At 41.2% G+C, this 19,325-nt stretch overlaps 1 protein-coding gene across 1 annotated transcript in view; it reads left to right on the top strand.

Moving 5' to 3' along the window:
• The window catches only part of DNAH14 (dynein axonemal heavy chain 14), a gene marked incomplete at both ends in the record, with an annotated part of 406,864 nt that overhangs the window by 326,602 nt on the left and 60,937 nt on the right, over positions 1–19,325 (top strand). Inside the window, 4 exons of the mRNA XM_080824495.1 lie at positions 4,202–4,333; positions 4,841–4,936; positions 14,249–14,389; positions 15,273–15,488. Coding sequence (XP_080680621.1) covers positions 4,202–4,333; positions 4,841–4,936; positions 14,249–14,389; positions 15,273–15,488 — 585 coding nt within the window. The remainder of the gene's footprint in view (positions 1–4,201; positions 4,334–4,840; positions 4,937–14,248; positions 14,390–15,272; positions 15,489–19,325) is intronic.

Here is a 19,325-nt window from a genome sequence, read left to right on the forward strand (position 1 = left end):
TCCCTAGTTGCTCTGGCTATGACTTCAGAAACTGTGTTGAATAAAAGTGGTGAGAGTAAGCATCCTTCTCCTGTTCCTGATCTTAGAAGAAAAGCTTTCAGCTTTTCACTATTAAGTAGGATGTTAACTGTGGGCTTGTCATGTACAGTCTTTATCATGTTAAGGTATATTCTAGCTCTACCCAGCTTGTTGAGAATTTTTATCATAAATGGATATTGAATTTAGTCAAATGCTTCTTCATCTATTAAAATGATAATATGATTTTTATCCTTCACTTTGTTAATGTGATGTATCACATTGATTGTTCAATTGATATTGAACCATCCTTGACCCTTTGGAATAGATCCCACTCGATCATGGTTTATGATACTTTCAGTGAACTGTTGAATTCAGCTTGCTAATAGTTTGCTGAGGATTTTGCATCATTGTTCATCAGGGATATCGGCCTGTGATTTTCTTTTTTTGTGGTGTCCTTGTCTGGTCTTTGTATCAGGGTAATACTAGCCTTATAAAATGATTTTACATGTGTTCCCCTTTTTGTTTTTTGGAAGTCTCTGGGAAGGATTGGTATTCTTTTCAATATGTTTGATAGAATTCACCACTGAAGCCAACTAGTCCTGGTCTTTTTGTATGTTGGGAGGTTTTTGATTACTGATTCTATCTCCTTACCAATAATTATTTTGTCCAGATTTTCTGTTTTATTATTCAGTCTTGGTAGGTTGCATGTTTCTAGGAATTTATCTGTTTCTTTTAAATTGTCCTATGTGTTGGTATATAATTGTAAGTAGCAGTCTCTTTTAATCTATTTGTATCTCTATGGCATCAGTTGTGATATCTCTTTTGTTTCTGATTTTATTTATTTGAGTGCTCTTTTTTCCTTGGTAAATTAGCTATAGGTTTTTCAATTTAATGTTGTCTTTTTAAATCTTTTTTAAAATTTTTTATTTAATTTTTTTTAAGATTTATTTCTTTGACAGACAGAGATCACAAGTAGGCAGAGAGGCAGGCAGAGAGTGGGGAGGGGGAAGCATGCTCCCCGCTGAGCAGAGAGCCCAACCTGGGGCTCAATCCCAGGACCTCGAGATCATGACCTGAGCCGAAGGCAGAGGCTCAACCCACTGAGCCACCCAGGTGCCCCTAATGTTGTCTTTTTTTTTTTTAATATTTATTTATTTATTTGGCAGAGAGAGATCACAAGTAGGCAGAGAGGCAAGCAGAGAGAGAGAGAGAGGAGGAAGCAGGCTCCCCGCCGAGCAGAGAGCCCGATGTGGGACTCGATCCCAGGACCCCAAGATCATGACCCGAGCCGAAGGCAGAAGCTTAACCCACTGAGCTACCCAGGCGCCCCCCTAATGTTGTCTTTTTAAAAAACAACTCTTAGGGGCATCTGGGTGGCTCAGCTGGTTAAGCAGCTACCTTCAGTTCAGATCATGATCCCAGGATCCTGGGATGGAGCCCCGCATCAGGCTCCCTGCTCAGCAGAAAGCCTACTTCTCTTTCTCCAACTCCCCCTGCTTGTGTTCTCTCTCTTGCCGCCTCTCTCTCTGTCAAATAAATAAATAAAATCTTTAAAATTAAAAAAAAAAAAACCTCTTAGATTCATTGATCTTTTCTATTGTGTTTTTATTTTGGTTTATTTATTTAAAGATTTTATTTATTTGTCAGAGAGAGCACAAGCAGGGAAAACAGCAGAGGGCGTGGGAGAAGCAGACTCCCCGCTGATCAGGGAGCCCGACACAGGGCTCAGTCCCAGGACCCTGAGATCGTGACCTGAGCGGAAGGCAGATGCTTGACCAACTGAGCCACCGAGGCACCCCTCTATTGTGTTTTTAGTCTCTATTTCCTTTATTTCTGCTCTAATTTTTATTGTTTCTTCCTTCTCCTAACTTTGGACTTCACTCGTTCTTCTTTTGCTAGTTTTGTTATATATGTCAAACGAGAAGACTAACCCTTAGGTCAGAGCCATAAGATAAGCATAGAGGACTCTTTCACTGAACAACTAGGAACTTGTGGAGGTGGCGGAGGCGCGAGTCTGCAGGGGCGCTTTCAGGACTATTTCTCCCTTGACTGTGGCCTCGGGAGTCTTATGGATGGAAGCGTCATTGGCTTTCAAACCAGATATTTTGGGGGTCTTCTCTCAGGTACAGGCCTAAAAAGTCGAGAGAGAAGCTTGGGGTTGTGAGTTCCCTCCCAGTTGTGGGTCACCATGTCAGGAGTGGGGTGTACCGCGAGATTACGTCTCAGCTTCTGTTCCCCGTTCCAGGGGTGTTTCTTCTCATTGCCCTATGTGTAGGAGTCATTCAGGTAGCTTTTTGGTTTCTTTTGGAGATAGTTGATCTGTATGTAGTTGTAGATTTGGAGAAGGTGAGTTTAGGGTTCTCCTGCATCATGGTCTTGAACTGGATCCCGAAGATTTATTTTTATTTGTGTAACAAATATTCGTATAACAAACATGTGCCAGACACTCTTCTGAGTACTTTACAAATATGAATTCATGCTGGAGGAGATGGGGGGCAGATTGGAGCAGAGAAAAAATTGAAGAAAATGAGGTAGCCTGGACACTAGGGAATGGTTTCACTGGAACAGATTTAATTCAGCAGAACGGAGATTTACCATCAGACTTTAAGGAGGATGAAAGCAGGGCCAAAGTCTGAGCAAGCACTGGAGTTGAGGGCCCTAGTAGAGCCGGAGGACACGCTGGACAGGTGCGTATTATAGGAAGAGGAAGGGTATGGCAGGGTTGGCAGGAGGTTACAAGGGCCTGGACCGAGGCACATTAGGTAGCAGTAAGAGGGCCAAATGCCACTGACATGGCCACCAGCCAATGCCTGTGGCATCAGAGGCTGCAAAAGGTGAGGAAGAGAATCCCCCCCCAGGCCCCAGGAGGGAGTCCTATCCCATCTAAGTGGGATTTCAGATTTCTCATCCCAGCAAAGTCAGAGAATCAACTGCTGTTGTTTTCGGTCACCCAGTTTGTGGCAATTTGTCACCGTGCTCACGGGAAGCAAATAGAGATTTGGGTCCCAGGCAGTGGTTGCTGCGGTAACAAGTACCCAGAAACGTGAAAGCGGCTTTGGAAGTGGGTAACATGTAGAGACTGGAGGACTATGCAGACCGGGTATGGGGCAGGAGCTGGGCTGAGAGCTCCATACAGGGGCAGCCGGGTAGATCTGTAGATGCATATGAGGCACTGTCCTTGGTTCATTCAGGAACCTTCCAAGGGACATCATGAGACATGACGAGAGCTCACAAGACCAATTCATTCCTTGGTGTTACAAAGGCGACATTGTAATAGGGAGACCAGATGTCACACGGTTAATACCACAGTCAATTAATTACTTACATGATGATCCGTGCTATTAGGAAATACAAGGTAGTGTATGAACAAGGTGACATTTTTAGCAGAATGTTAATGTTGCCATCCATGTTATTCCTGAATTAATGTAAAACTACTGACTTTCTGAAGCATTCTTAACAAAAATGATTCCCTGTGGTTTTGTTAAAACAGGCCTTTCAAGCTAAAATAATAGCTCATTGAAAGAAATTATTAAAAGCGTAACAGCATTTTAAGCAATAATGAAAACATCAATAGTAAGTTGATAATAGACCACCTGCCATGTAAATCGCGTAGCAAAATGCTGTTCCCAGGCAAGAGAGGAAATACCTGGTTGGGAAGGAAGAGAAAAGGAGTCTCCGTCTGAGAAAGATTTTATTTTGATGATGACTCCCCAAAGTAGATGAGAAATAGTATGTATCCAAGCGGAAACAAGGTTGTGCCCATAGATGAGGTGACTGGGAAGCTAGAGTGTCCTCAGGGACCCCAGCTGGCTGGGGCCTCACTGCCTCCGCTGCAGACGACACAGCCCTTCAAGTAGCAACCATACCCTGCCAACGTGCCCCTTGGGAACAGAAGGTGGGGGGTGGTGTCCGTCTGCTCACACCTCAGGGGCACAAGTCTCTTTGGTGGAACTCCAGCAGAGTCAGCAAGCCAGCCTCGGCAGCAACGAGATGTCCGAGGTGTCCCTCCCGGAGGCTGCGGCTGCTGGAGTCGCTGTGTCCCAGCTGCGGCCACACAGCTCTGGCTGAGGAGGGCCGAGGATTTCTCGTGGGAGATACAAGTTCATTTTCATGGGGACTGGGGAAAACTTTGGGTCACGAGCATTGCTTTTTCTCGTAATACACAGAATTGTGTTATCTCTAGGTCTTCACGAAGCTGAAAAAAATTGTAACCTTACCTGATTTCAACCCAAACAAGATTGCCCTCGTGTCAGTTGCCTGTTGTTCTATGTGCCAGTGGGTCATAGCTCTGAATAACTACCACAAAGTACGGAAGGTACGTCCTGTCCCCCCAAGTGTTGTTCCCCGGAGTATCGTCCCCCCCTCCCCGCCCCGAGTGTCGGCACCAGCCGGGAAGTCACACGGCCCAGCCCCAGGGACAGCGTGCGCACCACAAGGCGCATGGGAACTGCCGTGGGAAGAACACCCCTAGTGAAAACCACTTTAATCCAAGATCCTATGCTAACAGGCCTCAATTTTATGTTTTCTGTTTTTATTATTCTATTTTTATTTTATCAATTATCTTATATTTATAAAAATTTTATATTTCTTATTTTATTTTTTATTATTTTATTTCATTTATGGCAACTATGCTTTTGTCTTATTTGCTGATTTTCATATGTTTCACCATATTAAACTACTTGCTATCCCTTTAGTACACATAATTCTAGGAAAGCCGATTGGAAGAATTGACACTTACAAATGTCTTTCAAACATAAGCAACATTTTTAACAGCGATCTTGACAACTTTTTAGCACTTGAACGTTGTGACATTCTTTTTTAGGTGGTGGTCCCTAAGCAAATCCGGGTAGCTGAAGCTCAAAATGTCCTCAAAATTGCACGACAAAGGTTGGCCGAGAAACAAAGAGGTTTGCAACTGGTAAGACATTTGTTTGCTTGTTAAACTTGCAGCAGCTTTGTGAACTAGTCAGAAACACCAAGAAGAGGTCATTCCCTCCATAGAGTTTCATCAGTTTAGGGTAAAATGAGGATAATAGTAAAGGTAGTAAAGAGATTAATTGTGATTAAGCAAATAATACAGGGCTATATGTACAGGTGCCTTTCACATAATAAAACACTAAATAATGCTAAATATTACTGTGTCAGTAATGTATTAATTTACCATTTCGCCAGATTTCTTCCAGGAGATCTTTGTGACCTCTGTCTACCAAAGACTTACCCAGTATCAATCCGTGATCTTAAAAACTGTCCTTAACCTGTTTATATCAAATTACTCTGTCGTTTTATAAAGATTTGGTTTTGTCTTAATCTTCTTGGTGTTCAGTTAAAACAGGGGTATCATTACAGGGGGAGGATCAACGTTGCCAGCCCACTCACAGGCATTCTGAGAGGGGGTGACCCAGCAGGGAAAGGCAGCCCTTTGGCGCCTTCTGTTCGCCTGTATACGGTCTTTCTCCCAAACCTCCCCCCGCCCCCACACCATTTCAATGAAATTCTCACATTCTCAAATCTGGGGATTTCATTTAAAATTTGAATTTTGGTCTTCACTTGAAAATTCAGAAGCTCTGGCAGCCGTGGGCTGGCACTCACATGGCTGTAAACCTCCAAAACACTGCAAACATTTATGTCACCTGCCTGCCCCCAACCAGGCGTTTCCTACAAACTTGGCTATATAAAAAGTATTGGATAGTTTGAAGAAAATTAACAAATTTTTACTGAATGTATCTTATGTTGGCATATCATTTTACTGCTACTACTTTGTTGCTGCTTATGATGTATACAGTCCCATTTAGAGATGTGTTGCTAACAGCTGACATTTACAGAACGAGGACTCTGCTCCCGATGCCACGTGGAGGCTTTATACAAACTTCTGCTGTCAGTCCTCAAGTCACCTTTTAGAAGGAGATGTTTCCAAGGGAGAAAACTAAAGTCAAAGATTTAGTAAATTTGTCCAACACCTTGAACCTCTAAGTGGCGCCCACGTTCTAACCCAGGTCTAACTCGAAAGCACTTACAGGCTCCACAAAATATACTCCCATCCATAAGTGATATGCAAACCATCCAACAGCCGGTGTGGCCCAGACGCCAGCCAGTCTCGGAGCAGCGTGGGGTCCTGGAGGCCACCTACAAAGACAGGATAGTGGGGGGAGGGTCAGGATGGGCAGTGGCAGGGCTGGGAGCCCTCTCCAAGGTGTGGCACAGGACCACTTAGCAACTGCTGCAGAAATAGTTCGATATTTATACAACTGGCATGCCTCTGTCAGCCCATTTCTGATCCACATGCAAGTTCATCAATGGAGTAGCCCAGGAAAGGAAAAAGGTTACTTCATAATTTAAAGAAAAAAAATTACGCATTATACAACTTAGTAAACAGGGAGTTTGAGAAGAAATACAGCTGACCTTTGAACAACACAGGCTAGAACAAGCAAGCTCCACTTATACGTGGGTGGTTTTCAGTAAACACAGCACAGCACTGTAAATGTATTTTCTCCTCCTTGTGACTTTTATAATGACATTTTCTTGTTTCTACCTTCCTTTATTATGAGAATATCGTGTATGTGCCACATACAAAATATGCTTTGTGTTATCAGTAAGGCTTCTACTCAGCAGCAGGCGATTAGTAAATAAGCTTTGGGGAGACAGAAGTGGATTTTCAGCTGCATGGGGGTATTCGGGGGTATCCCTAACCCTTGTGTTGTTCAAGGCTCACCTGGAATTTTTAATTTAATGGAAATGTCCATTTGTTGTTTTTCAATAATTATTAGAAATTCTGTGTAAGTAAATTTAAAAACCTGAATGATATGCCTGGTTTTCAGGAAATTCTTAGTCACTAAAAGTCAACCAAAAATAAACTTGAAAGCCTAAATAAGCAAAAATCAGAGATTTAAAAGGTCTGAGATAGAACCACCAGACAGAAGATAAGGAAAGAGGAATGAGCAGCACAACGAACCAGTGAGACCTACAGGCACTAGGAGCACTGTGTCCAACAGCAGAACACAGAGTGGGTCTTCCTGGATTCTTAGAGGCAGATGCCCACAAAGTACCTTCTCTGACCACAAGGAGTGAAGTTGGCAACCAAGAACAGAGGAGAACTGGAAAATTCATAGGTACGTGAGGATCCAACAATGAGCTCCAGATCAATCAGTGGCCCAAAGAAGAAATCATAAGGTACGTTTGAAAATACTTAGAGACAAATGAAAACAGAGCACAACGTATCAAAACTCCTGGCATGCAGTGAAAGCAGTGCCCAGAGGGACATTCAGAGCTGTGGACTGCTACATTAAAAAGAAAGAAGATCTTGGGTGCCTGGGTGGCTCCGTCGGTTAAGCCTCTGTCTTTGGCTCAGGTCATGATCCCAGGGTGCTGGGATCAAGCCCTGCGTCAGGCTCCTTGCTCAGTGGAGAGTCAGCCTCTCTCTCTCCCTCTGCCTGCTGCTCTGCCTACTTATGTTCTGTCAAATAAATAAATTAAATCTTTAAATTAAAAAAAAGAAGGATCTCAATAACCTCACTTTATATTTTAAGGAACTAGAAAAAGAACACACTAAACCCAAGATATAGCTAATGGAAAGAAATAATAAATATTAGAGCAAATGTAAACAAAATAATCAAAACACAAGAGGACATCAGTGAAGCCAAACGTTGGTTCTTTGAGAAGATCATCAACATTAACAAACCATTAACTTAGATTCCTAAAGATTCAACCAAAATTAGTAGAATAAACAAAGCCAGTAAAGTTGCAAAATGCAAAATCAATATACAGAAATCAGTTGTGTTTCTATACGTCAACAACTAACTATCCGAAAGAGAAATTAAGAAAACAATCACATTGACAATTGTGTCAAAAAGAATAAAATACCTAAGAATAAATTTAACCAAGGAGTTGAAAGAAACTCCTTGGTACTGTACTCTGTACTCTGAAAACTGTAAGACACTGAGGAAAGAAAAGGAAGAAGATACAAATAAATGGAATGATAGTCCATGCTCATGGCTAGGAAGAATTAACATTGTAAAACGTCTGTACTACCCAAAACCAGCGGCAGATTAAATGCAATCCCTATCGAAATTCCAAGGCATTTTTCACAGAGATAGGACAAACAATCCTAGAATTTCTATAGGGCCACAAACTTTGTTATTTTTTCCGTTTTTTTGTTTGTTTGTTTGTTTGTTTTGGTGATACACAGTCTAACAGGTGTGAGATATTACCTCTTAATGACTGAGCCACCCAGGCACCCCAATACTGACTATCTCTTCATGTCTGTTGGCCATCTGTATATCTTCTTTGGAAAAATGTTTAGTTCATATGCTTTTTTTTTTTTTTTTTTAGAGATAGAGAGCACACACGAATGGGGGAGAGGCAGAGGGAAAGGAGAGAGAGAATCCCAAGCAGACTCCTCGCCAAGCACAGAGCCTAATGTGGGGCTCCACCCCACAACCCTAAGATCATGACTGAGCCTAAATCAAGAGTCAGGCACTTACCCGATTGAGCCACCCAGAGACCCTATCCTCTGCTCATTTTCTGATCAGATGATTTGGGGTTTTGTTACTGAGTTGAAGTTCTTTATATATTTTGGATATTAGCCTCTTACCCAACTGTTTTGCAAAACTGTTCCCCAATTACGTAGGTTACCCTTTCATTTTCTTCCCTTTCTTTCTGATGTTTATTTTGCTCTGCAGAAACTTTGATGTAGTCCTAGTTGGTGACTTTTGGTTTTGTACAGTCTTGGTGTTAAATCCAAAAAACTCATCACCAAGACCAATGTCAAGCAGTTTCTTCCCTACATTTTCCACTAGGAGTTTTATGGTGTTTTGATTTATTTTGAGTTAATTTGTGTAAATGGTGTAAGGTAGGAGTCCACTTTCATTGTTCTGCATGGTTTCCCAGCTCCATTTGTCGAAGAGACTATCATTTCCCCATTGGTTGCTCTTGGCTCCCTCATTGAATATTACTTGACCATATATGCCAGGATTTGATCCTGGGTGCTCTCTTCTGTTCCATTACTCTGTGTGTCTATTTTATCCTGATGCCGTACTGTTTTTATTATCGTGTAGGAATGCTACTGATTTCTGGATATTGATCTTAACATCCCGCAACTTCACTAACATTGTTGATTAGTTCTAACAGTTTTTGGGGGGTGAGTCTTTGGGATATTCTATAACAAAAGCATCTCATCTGCAAATAGTGACACTTTTCCTTAATTTCTTTCTGATTTGGGTGCTACTTATTTCTTTGTCTTGCCGGATTGGAAGTCCTCTGATCAGGACTTCCAATACTATAACGAGTAAGAACGATGAGAGTGGGCATCCTTTTCCTGTTCCTGATCTTAGAGGAAAAACTCTCAGTTCTTCACCGCGGAGTGTGATGTTAACTATGGGTTTGTATTAACTGCCCTTTATTATCTTAAGGTTTGTTCCTTCTATACATGATCTGTTGATGGTTTTTACCATGAAAGGATATTGTATTCTGTCAGATGCTTTTTCTGCATCTATTGTGATGCTCATGTGACTTCTATCCTTCTCTTAATATGATGTAATATATTTATTGATTTGCATATGTTGAACCATCCTTGCATCCCAGGGATAAATCCTACACGGTCATGGTGTACAACTCTTTTAATATGTTCTTGAATTCCGTTTGCTGGTATCTGGTTGAGAATTTTTGCATCTATATTCATCAAGGCTATATTCATCTATAGTTTTATTTTTCAGGGCAGTTACTTTATTTTTCTGTGGTTTGGAATAATTGTGTTTCTTTTTTTTTTTCCTTGATTTTCTGTGTTGGTCTCTGTGCATTTGATAAAATGGCCATGTCTCCCTGTCCTGACAGTATGGCCTTGCACAGGAGAGGAAACTCCTCAGTCCAATCTGAGCTTCTGCTTCTCTCCCACACTGTGGCAGTGCCCAGGCAACCTCGTTTGTTCTTAGGGGCTCCCAGAATTCAGAATGTGCCAACACCTGTTCGTGTCCCAGAGTGGAGCATCTTAGTCAGCCCCTAGATCAGGCTCCTTGGAAGCCTGTGTAACTAGTTCTCTTTGGGGACAGATTGGGAGGTGGGTGTTTCTGTCCGAGCCCTCGGCACTGAGCACCTAAGAACTGTTTCTTTGTTTGCTGTAGTTCTCTGGGACCCACAGATATAGGCTCTGCTGGCTGCCAGAGCCAGGTGCTCAAGGGGTGTATCCTCTGGGCCACCACCACCAAGGCTGGGGCACCTACCAGCACCCAGGCTCTGGGGAAGACCACAGTCAACCCCCAAATGTGTGCTAAACTAGCAGCCTGACCCTCAGGTCACAGCCTCTTTCAAATAGGCCTCTTTAAATCGAGGACTGGGAGACAGGCATTTCCCTCTGCTCCCTCTGTGCCGAGCCCTGAGGGCCATGGCCAGTTAGAAAGGATTTGCTCCCGTCAGGTGGGTCTTGTGGACACAAGCCCGCTTGGCTTTCAGTCTCAAAAGTTGAGAAAGACACTGATGTCGGCTTCAAAACCTTCGCCCTCAGGAGGAAGCTGGAGTTGGGAGTTCTGTTTGTGTCACTGTGCCAGGGGTGGGGTTATGGTTAAAGGTTCAGCCTTGCCTGTTTGGATGTGGGTACTTGTCACTGGCCCAGAGTGTCAGAGCTGCTCAGCCAGTTTCTGAGTCTCTCTCACGGGGAGTTGCTCTGGGCGTAGCTGTATGTTCGCCCGCAGGAGCGGGTGGGTTCGGGTGCCTCCTCTGTCGCCATCTTGGACTGGAACTCCCGGTTACATATTCTTTGATGCTTGGTATTCTCAAGTTTGGTATTTACTCAGTTCTCTCAATGTTCATGATTCTTTTGTGTATTTTTTGTATTTTTATTCATTTACCCGACAAATACTTATTCATAATATTGTCGATTTGTTTTTCCTATTAAGTGGTAGGGCAGAAAACAATAAACTCTAAATTTCAGTCAGAACCTTACTTAGGATAAGGGTACATTCCCTTCCAGCTTGCAACCAGGGCCTTCACAAGAAGTTTCTAATATTTTAACTCCTTGAACTCAAGTGTATTTGAAATGTATATAAAATATTAATGGATACACTTAGTATTTTAAAAGTGAGTGTAGTAGTTAACTCCACTGGTTTTAAGCTCTCCATTGAGATTTTCTCCTCATTCAGTTATGTACTGTTTCCTCTTTTATTTTTTTTTTTAAGATTTTACTTATTTATTTGACAGAGAGAGATATCACAAGTAGGCGGAGAGGCAGGCAGAGAGAGAGAGGAGGAAGCAGGCTCCCTGCTGAGCAGAGAGCCCAATGCGGGGCTCGATCCCGGGACCCTGGGATCATGACCTGAGCCGAAGGCAGAGTCTTTAACCCACTGAGCCACCCAGGCACCCCCTGTCTCCTCTTTTAAAAATAGGTCTTAGGAGCACCTGGGTGGCTCAGTGGGTTGGGCCTCTGCCTTTGGCTCAGGTCCTGTCTCGGTGTCCTGGGGTCGAGCCCCGAGGGTGGGCTCTCCGCTCTGCAGGGAACCTGCTTCCCCCTCCCCCTCTGCCTGCCTCTCTGCCTGCTTGTGATGTCTCTCTCTCTGTCAAATAAATTAAAAAAAAAAAAAAGTTTAAAAAAAAATAGGTCTTTTGTTCACCTGGGCCCTAATATAAAAAATATTTCCAAAACATCTAGGGAACTTAAGGGGAAATTAATAATGCCAGAACATATGCTATCACGTGAACATTCATTAAAAATGTTATTTGGGGGGCGCCTGGGTGGCTCAGTGGGTTAAAGCCTCTGCCTTCGGCTCGAGTCATGATCCCAGGGTCTTGGGATTGAGCCCCACATCAGACTCTCTGCTCAGCAGGGAGCCTGCTTCCCTTCCTCTCTCTCTGCCTGCCTCTCTGCCTACTTGTGATCTCTGTCTGTCAAATAAATAAATAAAAAATCTAAAAAAAAAATGTTATTTGGGGGAACATAGTGCCTGTCATATAAGAGAAATTTCATGGGTTTACATGAAAAGATGTTCAACTCATCACCAGGGAAATGTGAATCAAAATCACAATAACACCTGTCAGAATGGCCAAAATAAAAAACACAAGAAGCAAGTGTTGGCGAGGACATGGAGAAAAGGGAACCATCATGCACTGTTGGTGAGAATACAGACTGGTGCAGCCACTGTGGACAGCAGGATGGAGGGTCCTCAAATGCACCCCTGTGTTTATCACGGCGTTATTTACAAGAACCCAGTTATGGAAATGACCCAAATGTCTACTGACTGATGAATGGATGAAGAAGATGTGGTGTAGACGCACAATGGGATATTACTCAGCCATCAGAAAATGAAATCTTGCCATTTACAATGACGTGGATGAAACTAGAGCGTATTATGCTAAGTGAAATTAGAGAAAGACCAATGTCATATGATCTCACTCATATGTGGAATTTAAGAAACAAAACAAACGAACAAGGAAAAAGCAAAACAAAACAAAAAACAAAAACCACCTGACTCTTAACTCTAGAGAACACACTGATGGTCACCACAGGGGAAGCAGGTGGGTGGGGGAGGGGGGCATATGGGATGGGGATTAAGCAGTACACTTGTGAAGAGCATTGTATAGATGTATACATCTATACAATGTGTAGAATTGTTGATTCACTATATTGCACACCTGAAACCAATATAACACAATATGTTAGCTGTCCTGGAACTAAAAGAAAATAAATCAAATGACAGTACAGAGCGAAAAAAGGAAAAAGGAATTTCATGTGTTCAGCTGAATCAGTAAATCCTACACTGACTATATAGCTCACGAGGTCATGAGTAGTAGTAGCATGAATGTTTTCTCAGACTAATAAAATCAGAAGGAATGGGCAGGCAAACAAAAACAGCATTTTATATCAGAGTGAAAACAACAGAGTAATTATTATGGGTGAGCCAGCAAGAAGTAAATCTTTAGAGTCATCATGCCAAAAATAGCTAACATGTATATATGTGTATTTTTTGAGGTTTTTCTTTTTTTTTTAAGATTTTATTTATTTATTTGGGAGAGAGAGAGAGACCATGAGAAGGGAGAAGCAGACTCCCCACGGAGCTGGAAGCCCGATGTGGGACTCGATCCCAGAACTCCAGGATCATGACCCAACTGAAGGCAGTGGCTTAACCAACTGAGCCATCCAGGCATCCCCATGTATATATATTTTTAATTAGGTATTTTCACCAGGATAACATCTTTAGGCGGAAAAATTATAAGTTAGAAACTGAGTTCAATAAGCACAATTTTGTATTTATGATTCCGTGAACATACCGTGTTCAAGTTTCCATGCTAAACACGGTCTTCAAAGATTTTGAGAAGACACGAACATCTTTAAAAAATATAAATATAAAATATAAATAACAATATAAGGATAATGTAAAGATAATAAGGCCAAAACCCAAGAGATAATATCAGGTAACTTATAATCACTTCTCAAACAGCAGTTGTAAATAATCCATCAGTGTGGATGTGACAGGACTAAGGCTTCCTAACAGCTGGACTGTGATGAGGACTTGAAAGAATGCCTTGGAATTTCAGGCATAAGGGAAGGATGGGAGCCAAACCCCAGAGACAAGAACATTTAAAGAGTTTGGAGAAAATGCAGAAGAAAGCAGTATGGCTACAGGGTGATCTTGGAAAGGAGAGGACACTGCGGAGGGAGGTTGGGGTCAGATTTTATTGGCTGGTCCAAAACTTTGGGCCATATCCATGGGCGATCATTTCTATAGAAATTCACCAAATACTTTTGAGCAAAGGCGTCATCAAGATAAGTGCTGATTTAAGAATATCATTTTGTCAGCTGTTCACGACGGTACCTTTCTCCCAGCAGCCCAGGCATAGTTTAAAGCCCCTCTATCCGACCAGCCTCGCTTCAGAATCCCGTTAGTTCCACCGGGCTGGTCGGTGTATCTGCAATGAAAAGGTTCAGTCATTTTCTTGGGGAGGAAAATAGGATATAACATTTTCTGTGTGAAAAAGAAATCAGAAAATGATGAATCTTCAAATGCTGGGCTTGTACGAAAACCTGCTGAGGAAAGTGGCCTCGTAAAGACAAGCTGGAGTATGAAGGAATCCTTTATCTGCTGACTACGTTTTTAGTGTTGACATAGCTCATCTCCCCAGGAAGATTTTCCAGGCTGTGGGAATGAAGTGGCCACCACTGTTTATATAAATACAGTTAAAGTGACAGTTAAACTCTTGAGGCCAAATGAGAGTAGTAGTGGGTCTCAGTGATGAATGCATTGTCTTTCAGGTTGAAGAACATCTCCTGTTTCTGCAGGGAGCCTACAAAGACATGGTTGTGGAAAAGCAACTCTTAGGCGACAGGAGGAAGCTGGCCACCAGGCGCCTGCAGTGTGCGTCTGTCCTCCTCACCGCGCTGGAGGAGGAGAAGGCATGACTCTCGGGGGCTCTGTATCTCTGTCAGTAATTCCTCCCAGGCCCCACAAGCCCCAAGATGCTGTTTTGACCCAGGGTTGGATCACGGGCCTCCTGAAACTATAATCCAGTTATCATCCAGTTCTTTGTTATTGAGATCAGGAGACACTCTTGATAAAAATAAAGGCATTCTGGTCAAGTAGTTCCTAAAACGGGCGACAGACTGCAAGGATCCGACTTGACTCTCTTGCTCCCCAGACCTCAGCTCTCCAGTCTGATGAGGTCCACAGGGAACCTGTCACCGAGCTTTCCCTGTGGAGCCCAGGGACAACCCAAGCCAAATGCATAAACCAGCGGTGGCTAACAGGGATGAGACGTCAGAAGGGAGAAGAATAGGATATTCTGTTGTCAACCCTCAGACCTCTTTTGTCTCTTTTTTAAAATTTCCGCTGATCTTTAAACTTCAACTTCGTGGTCTTAAAATGAAGTCAGTGGCTTTTACTTTACAGGAGACTGAAAGGGTCCAATGAGATTTTCAAAGAAAAATGCCTGTTAGACATGGAAGGATTCAATATATATTGGTCACGATTATTATGCAACACCATTAATAATATAATGAGTTGTTGTTTTAAAGATTACCCTGCTCCATGACACAAAGGACTTGACATGGCTATTGGTGCTAACAAATATGACACTGTTGACAAATCCAAGAATAAGACTCACGTTCCCTGTAGAAAACTGTTTTATATCATCGTTTACTAATTTTAATGCAAACACACATGAGATCAGTAATAGTAATAGCAATGCTAGATCAAGTTGGAGACCACGAATATCTTAAATGTCTCATAACAATGTATTTTATGTCAAATGGTAAGAACTCATTTTTATTTAACATTTAGACTCAATGGCAAGAAACAATCAATCAAATAGACAAGAAGTTGGAAGGAATTTGGGGCGACATGCTTATTTCAGCAGCGTGCATTGTCTACAGTGGAGTGTTAACAGCAGAATTTCGCCAGTTAATTGTGAACAAATGGAAGAATCTTTGCACTAAAAACAACATTCCTTTGTCTCCTGACTTTTCCTTAATTGAAGTCATGGCGCAGAAGCATGAGGTAGTAAAGTATTTCTATTATCCAGTTAAATGGCTGCTGTTGGTTTGAATTTTGGGTGTGAATATTGTGGGGATTTTTGTTTGCTTGTGTTTGTTTGTTTGTTTGTTTGCGGGGATCTTTTCCCCAAATTGTTTTGATAAAGGAAAACACTGAAATTTGTTCTGTGTCTTTAAAAAAAATTTTTTTTTTAAAGATTTTATTTATTTATTTGGCAGACAGATCACAAGTAGGCAGAGAGGCAGGCAGAGAGAGAGAGAGGAGGAAGCAGGCTCCCTGCTGAAATTTTTTTTAAAGATTTTATTTATTTATTTGGCAGACAGATCACAAGTAGGCAGAGAGGCAGGCAGAGAGAGAGAGAGGAGGAAGCAGGCTCCCTGCTGAGCGGAGAGCCCAGTGCAGGGCTCGATGCGGGGCTCAATCTCAGGACCCCGGGATCATGACCTGAGCCAAAGGCAGAGGCTTTAACCCACTGAGCCACCCAGGCGCCCCCTCCCAAAATTTTTTTTTTTAATTACAGTTCTCATGCCTCAGCTAGTTACATCTCTTGTTTCTCATCCTCTGGGCAAAAGTCACAGAAAATCCTCTTACTCTTTGTGATCCTACTGCCCAGCCCTAATAAATATTTATGTCCCAGAAGACCCTTTCATTAATAAAACTGGTGAACTCAGGGCATCTTGGTGGCTCAGTCAGTTAAGCATCTGGCTATTGATTTTGGCTCAAGTCATGATCTCAGGGTTGTGGGATCAGGCCCTCTCTCCCTCTCCCACTGCTCCTCCCTGTACTCGCTCGCTCTTTCTCTCTAAAAATGAATAAATAAAATCTTTTAAAAATAAAAGTGAAGTTACTGAGCCACAGGTAGTATTCTTAGAAAGAACCAAAAATATAGATGTCACATTTATCAATAAATAGTTATTGTTTAGCTATCTATGTTGAGGGTATAAAAAAAGAAATACACTTTTTTTTAATTCATCCCCTAAGAGTAATTTTAGATTGATTCCCCCATGATAACCCAACTTAAACTGACCATCCGGTCTACAAAAAGTCTCAGAAGCAAATACTGGCTTCTCATTTTCATAGTGCACATAACCAACTTGAACCTAAATATATCAATAATTACATTACATGTAAGTGGTCTAAAAGGTCCACTTTAAAGGGTAAGAGTCTAAGATTATATAAAAATATAAACCAAAGCACAAAACAGAAACCATACGTTATTTATTTAGAAAGGACACATCTAAAACATAAAGGTCGACAGTAAAAAAAGAGGTGGGGGGGACTTACCACAGATTACCAAAAAAGGGAAAAATAGACTTTAAGGTAAAAAAGGATTACCAGAATTAAATAAGTTTATGTTACAATAAGAATCAGTCTAAGTCTCCAAGAATGTTTTATCAATTCTGAATTTATTTTTACCTAACAATCAGACTTAAAATAATTTATAAGGCACATATTAAAAGGACTACAGGTAAAAATGGACAAATCTACAATCATAGTGAAAGATCTTAACACTTCTTCCTGTAACTCATAGAAAAAAAAACACAAAAATCAGTAAGAATAGAGATTCAAGCAGTATCATCAACAAAAAGACTTCATAGGCATACACGGCAGCCTAGACACTGCAGCCTACACCTGAAACTTACACATTCTAAGCTAGCACATGTAGAACACTGCCAAAACTGACCATATAACCAACCATAAAAAGATTTCAACAAATGTTGATGGATTGAAATCACAGAGCATGTTTTCTGTCCAAAAGACAAGCCAGAAGTGAATAATTGAAAGTTTCTTTGAAAATCCCCATATTTCTGGAAATTAGGACATCCACTCCCAAACTAACCACAGGTCATAGAAGAAATCAGAATTGAAACAATGAAATATCGGTCAAAGTTTGTCCTTGGAGACTAGAAACATGACAAAGAGATATCCACCAGCTCCACTTGTATCTAACACCCTGGCAGAGATCCTAGACAGTGCAGTAAGGCAAGAAAAGTAAATAATACTAAGATTGGAAAAGAAGGAAAAAACAAAAACAAAAACAGAAATTCCTCCAGATAAGTACCTAGAAAATCTAAGAGGCTTTGTGGGTACATCATGAGAATTCATAAAGGTTTAGTAAAGTTTCTCAGAGTTTCTGGAATTAAAGTCAGTACACAGAAGCTGACTGCATTTCTCTACACCAGCAACAAACAGGGTGCACAGTATTTGTAGACACCATTTATCACAGCATCAAAATGAATCCACCCAGAAGTTGTGTAAAACCTACAGGAACAAAACTATGAAATACTATTAAGATGAATTTTAAGAAACCTAAATAAGTGAAGAGTTATGCCATGTTTATGATCTGAAAGACTCAGTATCCTGAAGCTGCCAGTTCTTCCCAAATGGGTCTGTATTCCCAGTGTAATCCCAATCAGCATTCCAGCAGGTAGGAGTGCAGGTGTGTGTGTGTATCTTGCCTGACAAACTGAGTCTGAAAGTTATAAGAGAAGGTGAAGAGCCAGTGTGTCTAAGATGTTGATGAAGAACAAGCTGGAAGGACTTGCTATATCAAATATCAACATTTAGGACATTTAGTTAAGACAGTGGAATTATTTATCCAGGGTGTCCCAGCACAGGACAAACACCACCACCAACGGAGCAGAACAGAGAGCCCAGGAACAGACCCACACGTACGTGGACATCTGCTTTATAACAAAGCTGATACTGCAGTTCAATAAATAGAGTTAGGTGATTGGATATCCAGAAGCAAAAAAAAAAAAAAAGAAAGAAAGAAATTTGATCCTTACCCCACATCATATATAAAAATTCAATTGCAGTTGAACTGTGGACCTAACTATGGAAGGAGAATATGTTTATGACCCTAAATACTGATTTTTTTTAAGCAGAACTAACCATAAAGGAAAACATTAATTGAAGTACATTAAAATTTTGGCTTTCTGTTCGTCAAAAGAAACAGCTGAGACAATATAAAGAGAAGTCAATGAATAGAAGAGAATATTTGCAATAAAAAGAACTACTACCAGTCAGTAAGCAAAAGACATACAAGCCAGTAAAGGAAATAATGGGCGAGAACCTTGAACAGGTGGCTCACAAAATCAGCAATAAACATTTGAAAGGTGCTTAACCTCATTACTCATGAGAGAATGAAAGTTAAATCTAAAATGAGATATCATAACACATCAGCCAAAAGGACTAATATTTGAAAGACCAATAATATTAAGAGTTCACATGGATGTGGAGTAACAGAAATGCTTGTGCCCTCTCTCTCTCTGTCTTTCTCTAACAAATAAATAAATAAATCCTTTTTAAAAATACTAAAATCATCTTAGAAAACTGATTTTAGCTATGAGTATTAAAAATACATATCCCTGGGGCACCTGGGTGGTTCAGTCAGTTAAGCATCCGACTCTTGATCTCAGCTTGGCTCTTGATCGCAGGGTCATGAGTTCAAGGCCCACGTTGGGGTCCATGCTGGGCATGGAGCCTACTTAAAAAAAAAAAAAAAAAACCACATACCCCATGACCCAATATTTGTAGGTGTTTACCCATAAGAAATGAATATATAAGTTGATCAAAAGAATATAACAGAATGTTCATTGTAGCGTTATTCATAATAGCCCAAAACTTGAGAATGCTCACCATTGAGATATGTTCACCAACTTGAGATATGTTCATCATATCCATTCACCAGTAGAATGGATAAATAAATCTAAATGTGTTCATAAATACAGCAGTGAGATTGCATAAATACAGTTATAAAACCTTTTATCTGAAGTTCCAAAATCAGCAAAATGAAATCAGAACACTTAGGAACACATACTTTGGAAAAACAAGGCG

This window comes from Martes martes, assembly GCF_963455335.1.
Source record: "Martes martes genome assembly, chromosome: 15".
Classification (NCBI taxonomy): domain Eukaryota; kingdom Metazoa; phylum Chordata; class Mammalia; order Carnivora; family Mustelidae; genus Martes; species Martes martes.